We start from the raw sequence: 7,989 nt of genomic DNA, 5'->3' as shown, positions 1-7,989 counted from the left end.
CTCAGAAGTTTCCTCTGCCTCCTAGATTTCCAGACTGGCCAAGGAAGAGAACACCAGCTTCTTCCTCACATGCTAACTTAATTTATGTGAGTGGCAGTGCAATCTAGAGAAATCCTGGTTCTATAACTTTGGTAAGTCACTTAATCTTTTCTGGGTCTCATTTCTTTATAAAAAGTGATAATAATGATAATAATATCTTCCTTGTAAGGTTATTGTGAGGATTAAATAAAATTAAAATAGGAAAATCTTAGAAGTTGGTACCATATAGTAAGTGGTTTTACACTCCTTACTTTCCTTTTTTAATTTTCATATATCTACCATGAAGGGCGGAGATTTGATTATCCCTAAGGGCACTTACATCTCATATAAGGGTCTGATTCATATGTTTATAGATAAATCTGATTTTGAGGTTGTTAAAACACTTGGTAAGACTGTCACTAACACCCTTCTGAGACAGACCACCCCCTTAACCTCCCCTGGCCTCAGACCTTTCCAATGGTTAGACCATTCAAAGGCAAGAAGCAGTTATTTTTATCATTGTATTCTATGGCTGAGGGCAGAGTTTACAGACTTGTAAGGGCTTCTGCACAGAATCTTGATGTGACTTTGTTGTAAGGCCAAAGGTCCACTATGCAGCTAAGGTGCCCCAGCCCATGATGATAATGTTTTCTTGTGAGTCTATCCTTCCCATGTTCCAGCTGAAGCTCTTCCACATCCTTTCAACTGGTACCTACTGCATCTTGTTTACCAGTGGTCCCTCCTGGGGGACTGGGAGATATAGGACCTGGGTCCTACCTTTTTACCTAGAGGGAAGGGAACCTCACTTACCACCCATGGCTTGTCACAGAAGTTGTAAATGGATTCAAGTGAGTTGATGCTGGGGAGGCCTGCATACTGCATGCCAATGATCAGGTGGCGGAAGTCCTCATTCTCCGCCATGCCAAATGCATGCTGCCGGATGAGCACAAAATCTGGCCGGAAGGACCTGGTAAAAATGTAGAGGCAAGTTTGCCATTAACCAGCACCTCAGGTGGTACATCACCTTGTCTCCCATTTCCAAAGCCCAAGACAGAGAAGGAGTCTTAGGGGCCACCTGGTCCATGTCCCTTATTTTATTATTATTATTCTTTATGGACTAAAAATGAGGTATTATGGCACATCTCAAAGGGAAACATATTCCTTTTGTTGTTAATCTTCACCCAAGGATATTTTTTTCCCATTTATTTTTAGAGAGTGGAAAGGAGGGGGAGAGACACACAGAGAGAGAAACATCAATGTGAGAGAGACACATCGAATGGTTGCCTCCTGCATGCTCCCGACCGGGGCCAGCGACCACACCTGCAACCAAGGTATGTGCCCTTGACTGGACTCGAACCCATGACCCTTCAGTCCACAGGCCAACCCTTTAAATACTGAGCCAAACTGGCTAGGGCTGAGAAACACATTTCTAAAATTCCCTTATTCCTCTGGGTTAAGCACTGCCTTTTTATAAGGTACAGATGCCCTCAGGAAGGAAGAAACACTTTTAGATCCTCACACCTTAAGTGAACAAGAATTTTCCCTATCACTATGGGGTAGTATAAAAGTTGAAGCTCCTTGTGGCTCCAGAATTGGTGTTCCAAGGGGGGCCCAGCAGATATTGTCCTGATTTGAGTTCATAAAGCTACTCCTTAAAATAGGCAATGCCCTCATCAGCCCCCAGGAGAGCAAGGGTCCAGGCTGCCTGAGACTAGATGCCAGACTTCCCAATGTTATTCTTCCAAAGCAGACACTAGGGAGAGGTACAAATATTTTTTTGCAGAACTGGAGGTTGAGCAACAGCTACAGGAAACACTGAGAGTACAGAATGTTCTCATGCATGGGAAGGCTCCCTGCATTTCACCTCTAGCCAGCAAAGCTCTTAACCACAGCTGCTCTATAGGACCAGGGCCCCTATGTTCATGCCCTTACTCCTGAGGAACCTCATCTTCTCAGAAATTCAATTCTGTGGCAGCATCCACCCTCAGGGCTCTAGGACTCAGCAATTTCACACCATATGCAATGATCTACCTGGTTCTCTGCCCAGGCACCTATCCAACCTCCCCCTACAGCTACAGCCCCACCCAGGCGCAAAAATCAATCTTTTAAAGTGAGGATGGAAGAAGCCCTCTTCCGTCACTCAGGAGACTTAGCATCACGTGCTGGAGCTGCTCTGACCTCCTAGTGCCCCAATTCTGGGAAACTGGCTTCAGCTGTATACCTAAGATCAAATCTTATAACCCAGTTATAGGAAGTGAGCTCTAGATTTATGGCCAGCTCTTGAGTTCCTATACTGGTACCTGGAAAGGCCTGCCTTATTCTTGCCAGATCCCTCCCGGCACCTGTAACTACCTGCTTGTGTGCATACGTCCCTATGACTCAGCTTGAGAAACCCATTATCTCTCCCCAATCTCACTCCGATATGGACAGACATCTCTTTTTCTGTCCTCCTCCTTAGTCTCCAGGATGAATGAACTAAGGATGGACAAACTCACATTTCCTGTTGTTAGGTTTCAGACACCTGAGTTTTGCCTGTCCTGTCACTGACCCAGTTCCTATTGGACACTAGAGGCCTCAGTGTCAGGGTATTGCAGATTGGCATAGCGAAGAGTGAAGTGAAGACTCTTCCTGGAGCAAGACTCACACATCTGAAAACCTGAAGCCACATTGAGCCCTTGGTAAGAATAATACTGTGAAATCATTTTCCCAATCTGGCATTCTCATCACCTCCCTCACAGAAATGTTGTATTATGTGCCCATCGCACTACCTGGCATGTAAGTGCTCTGTAACTGAAATTTTTCTTCCACTCATAATGTCCCTTCTGACTCTAGGTTCTCCTAGTAGAGCTGTGAGTTCCCAGGGATGAGGAATATAAAAATATCACAGGACTAGGAGTTAAGAGAATGCACATAGAACACAGGGCTCTGCTAACAACTCACTGAGTCAATCTAAGCAAATCAATGTAAAATAAGAGGCTGAACTAGATCGGAGGTTTTCAAACTTTATTTTTAAGCAATAGAATCCTGATTTCCAGGGAAAATATATGCAGAGATAAAAGCACATGGCTGTACTGGTTGAAGTGGGGCTGGAGTCCTGGAACCCCTCTAACAGGAATCCAGTAACCTCTAAGTAAGCTCTTAGTCCATGAAGCTTTCTCTACCATTGGACTAAGGGCTCCCTGAGGCAGGAGCTGGTTTCCTGTCTTCTTGTACCACCTCTGCACAGCACACATCATTAAGTTCTACACACTATACATAGTAATATTATCCCACTCCAACACTTGATTTTGAAACTGCCTCTGCAAGCCAGAGATGGTAATTCTGGAGACAGTGACAGTAACCCCGAAGAGAGAAAGGACCTTACCGGACAACCTTTGTGCCATTCCGAAGTACCTGCATATCCACAGCACAGGTCCCATCTGCATGGGCCACCAGGTTGAGCTCTGAAAATTCTGCCTGGAAAATAACAATAGGGATTAGAAAGGCAATTTCAGGTTATGTGTTTTTTACTATGGTAAAAGTAAATAAAAATAACAGTAGAGGAATAAGTCCACAGTCCTAACTTTGCCAAATCCCCCACATAGCAGCAGCAATAACATCCTCATCACCAAACATTTTACTTACAATTTTCAAAGCACTTTCACAAACTGATCTCATTTAACTCATAGCAACTCTATGAGGCAGGAGGAAGAGATAAAGAACAGTTAAGTAACTTTACTAGACAAAAACAAAACAAAAAACTTATTTTTGGCAGTGAAGAAGCAAAACTCAGGTCTTCAGACTCGCAGCCCAGCATCCTTTGTGCTGCCTCTCTGAGAGCAGGACTGTGAACCAGGGGGAACATGCCCTTTATCAGGTTCTACATAAAAGCACTAGGTTTGAGATTAGGCAACTGGGTTTTAGTTCTGCTCTACTCCCAACTAGCAAAGTTTCTCCCATGTGTAAAATGGGAAAAAAATTTGTCCTAGCTGGATGGCTCAGTTGGTTGGAGCATCATCCTGTACACTGAAGGGCTGCAGGTTCAATTCCTGGTCAGGGCACATACCTAGGTTGCGGGTTCAATCCCCACTTTTACAGTGTATGGGAGGCAACTGATCAATATTTCCCTTCTCTCTCTCTCTCCTCTCTTCTCTTATCTCTCTTCCATCCCCTCTCTCTAAAAATCAATGAAAACATATCCTTGGGTGAGGATTTAAAAAAAGGAAAAATTTTGATCAATCCTGTCTATATAACAACTTATTTTAAGAACTAAATGCAATGCAATAATAGATAAGAAAGTACTCTGTAAACCACAGCACACAGTGTAAGGAATAATGAGTAACTTCTATTATTACACTAGAGGCCTGGTGCACGGATTCGTGCACTGGTGGGGTCCTTCGGCCTGGTTGCACCCTCTCGCAATCTGGGACCCCTCAAGGGATGTCAGACTGTTGGTTTTGGCCCAATCCCTGCAGGTTAGACTGAGGGACCACATCAGTGCACAAATTCATGCACCAGGCCTCTAGTATGCATATAAGATCCTTGGTTAATCTCTTTCCGCCCTCCCCCCTTTCCCCTTCCCTCTGAGATTCATCAGTCTGTTCCATGTTTCCATGCCTGTGTGCTGAGCATCTGCCCCCTGGTGGTCATTGCGCATCATAGCTACTGGTTGGATGGTCAATTAGGCTTTTATATATATAGATAGAAAATACATGCATTACTGAAATTGCATATCCCCCACCTCTCTACCCAAATGGATCTAATTTCTATTTATCATGAAGCACAGAATAGAGAAAGATAAAAAATGAGCCTTTCAGGACTTTACTACATTAAAACAAGAAGGTGTTCTTTTCTAAGTTCTCTCTGAAGTATAGCCTTAAGCCCAGAGTAGTCACCACTGGAGGCCACACACCTGAATGCCAAACATGTGCCTACCCAGGAATACCATGCCACCAATAACATGAAGCTGTGGCCAGTGTTTTGGAAAGACATTCCTCTAAGGTTTTCCTCAGCCTGAGAACCCTGCACTACATGAAGGACCTAAGAGCTACACTATTTGCCTCTCTATGGACACCAGAACCATTATAAAAAGTCAGAGAAATTCAAAGATACAGCCTTCAGGACTATGTCTCATAAAAAGAAAAGCCCTGGGGAAAGGGTGAGGTTCAAGAGATAGCCTGTAACCCAGCGAGGGATACTGTCTTCCACTCAGCAGGACTAGATGGTTCACTCTGGAATGCCAACAGGTATTGATGATGATGCAGATGCAGCTCTGGGCTTCAGGCTGATTACCTGTTCCACTTTGATATCATAATCTCCAAGGACTTTTTTGCCCCGAAAGCACTTGGCCCTGGAAAAATAAAAAAAAAAAAAACACAAATTAGTTTTGTACAAGTTGAGGTCAGAAATTCATTATCACAAAGATGAGCCTACAGCAGACAGAACCCCAGAATGACAGTCAAGAGACATGGGTTAGGGTTAGAGCCTAACTTTGCAATTGGATCACCATGATTGAGAGCCTCAAGCAAACCACTTCACCTCCTTTATATGTTCAACTTATCCACCTATAAAATAAATCAAAGCACTTTTCACTCTCAGGTTTTGTAATCCTATATAATAAAAGGCTAATATGCAAATTGTCCCCACAGGCGGGAGTTCGACCAACCAGGAGTTAGACGTGCACTGACCACTAGGGGGCAGCGCGGAACATGGCAGGCGTCGGCAATGCGGTGCTGGCAGGGGGCGGCAGTGGAGGCACTGCCGGCCCCCGATGGGCCCTGATGAGAGTGGGACCACAGTGAGATGGTGGAGCAGGTGAGCAGGCAGCGCCAGGCCAAGGTGGGTGCAAAGTGAGGCTCCGGCCGGCAGCTGGCAGCTGCTAGGGACCCTACCCATGCACGAATTTCATGCACCGGGCCTCTAGTCTATATATATAAATGCCTAAGCGACCATCCGACCATTCGACCATTCGCCTGGTAGTTATGATGCCCAATGACCACCAGGAGGCAGACACTCCAACCAGTAGAGGAGGGAGCCTGATTCCTCGTGGAATCGGCCATGGGTTAGGGTGCTGCTGGGGCACTGTTGGCCCTGAATCTGCTTCACCCGCACCCTGGACCCATCGGGGGATGTCAGAGAGCTGGTTTCCACCCAATCCCCACAGACCAGGCTGAGGGACCCCACCAGTGCACGAATCTGTGACAGGGCCTCTAGTTTTATAATATCTCTGGTCTTTTGGCTACCAAAGAAATCTAAAAGTAGGAATTTCTCTAATATTATTCCTGGTAAAGACTAAGTTAATTTCTATAGTTTCCTTATCTTCCCCCATCTGATATTTCACTCTGATTTTCTATTTGGTTTCCACCTTTGAAAGTTTACTTTTAAAGAGACTTATTTTGCTTCTTCATATCCATACTTCCATAAAAAATGTGAGGCTACCAGAAAAAGAAAAAAAAAAGAGAAGGATAATGAGTAAAGCTATTATAATTGAACACAATATCTATTCTGTATTTCTGAGCAATCAAGAAAATGAGTCAAGCCCTGGCCAGCTTGCTCAGTTGGTTAGAGCATTGTCCTAGTACGCCAAGGTTGTGGGTTCAATCCCTGGTCAGGGTACATACAAGAATTAACCAATGAATGCATCAATAAGTGAAACAGCAAATCAGTGTTCCCCCTCTCTCTCCCTATAATTAAAAAATTAAAAATTAAAAAGAAAGAAAATGAGTCAAGCTGTTATATAGTATTTATTATCTTTCCATTTTGTCATGGGTCTGGAGGAACCTCACATTAATGCATTAATGGCTCCACAGTCTCTGGTAAACAGATGGTGTTATGCTTATATTTATAGCCATTCCTATTTTATCCTTAACCTGTCCTCCCTGACTTAAGATTTTCTTATCTGTCTACTTTGGCTGGTTCTCCATTTGTAAAAAGGGCCTTTCCACACTGTACCTGTTAGCTAAGTTGGCTTGCTTTCCCAGTGCTTGAAATTTCAAATTAGCATGTTTCACCGAAGATTTTCTAGAAGTCCTTCTCCAAAATAAAGGAATATATTAAAATACTGGCCATCATGTTCTAGGAACTGTGTATTACTTGCTGTCAATAACATATTTAATCCTCTTAACAACTTATGAGATAGGGGAAAAGGTCTTTATTTTCGAGATGAGGAAATCAAGATTCAGAGGAGGAAAATGTCATAGGGCAAGTTAATGACAGAGCAAGCATTCACACCCAAGTCTGAGTCCAGTAACTTGTCATTGCATAGCACTATCTCCCTGTTGATTCATTCTCTCTATCTTCACTCCCACCATCACAAAAACTGACTTGTCATGTGTACTGCATTGCATGCATCCCCCCCACCCCATTTCCTTCTTCCGCTCAAAAGGGACTTGATATTGTAGTTCCACTACAAATACTTCCTACCCTGGTTCCTGTGAACTACCCAGGACGAGGCCAAGCTATTTCCTTTCCTCTCTTGGTTCTGGAACAGTCCGTTCTAGGAAGTTGTCATTTGTCCTATCCAAGTCCCTGGCCACCCTCAAATTGCTCCTTAGAGGCATTCAGCCATCCTGGAGTTGAATCACTGAAGTCCATCCCCCCACCTCTGTCCTAATTCCTTACTAAGCTTCTCAGTTTGCTTCCAGGACCCTGTTCAACGTTCATAGTTCAGCAAGCCCCTTGGTCAAGGGACCTATAGCAAATCCCATCCTTTTGGCTACTGTTTCATCTTACTTACTGGTTTAAATAATAGTCTATACATGGCACTATCATTGCTCTGCAGATTTTGGACTCTGTAGGTCTTTGTCCATGACTATAAAAGGGAGGAACTAGAAAATATGACCCATGGGGCTCCTTTTTGGTTAGGTGTGCTACCTTGTTACCAGCAATGCTTTTTGGATGCTTCCTCCCATTTTCCATCTCAAAATAGCTTTTCTTCTCTGAGGTAAGTCTCAGAGACATTAACAGTAACTTCTCATCCTTGCATTAACAGTA

At 43.9% G+C, this 7,989-nt stretch overlaps 1 protein-coding gene across 4 annotated transcripts in view; it reads right to left on the bottom strand.

Moving 5' to 3' along the window:
- The window catches only part of SYN2 (synapsin II), a 180,255-nt gene that overhangs the window by 41,461 nt on the left and 130,805 nt on the right, over nt 1-7,989 (bottom strand). For all 4 annotated transcript variants that reach the window (XM_080674181.1, XM_080674178.1, XM_080674180.1 and 1 more), the window contains exons 2-4: nt 5,290-5,347; nt 3,383-3,474; nt 829-985 (exon numbers count right to left, since the gene is read on the bottom strand). In XM_080674181.1, the coding sequence (XP_080530307.1) occupies nt 829-985; nt 3,383-3,474; nt 5,290-5,347 (307 nt within the window). The remainder of the gene's footprint in view (nt 1-828; nt 986-3,382; nt 3,475-5,289; nt 5,348-7,989) is intronic.

Source organism: Plecotus auritus, assembly GCF_963455305.1.
Source record: "Plecotus auritus genome assembly, chromosome: 6".
NCBI classification, from domain to species: Eukaryota; Metazoa; Chordata; class Mammalia; order Chiroptera; family Vespertilionidae; genus Plecotus; species Plecotus auritus.
The sequence above is the reverse complement of the archived record's forward strand: the minus strand, read 5'-3'. Positions and strand labels throughout refer to the sequence as shown.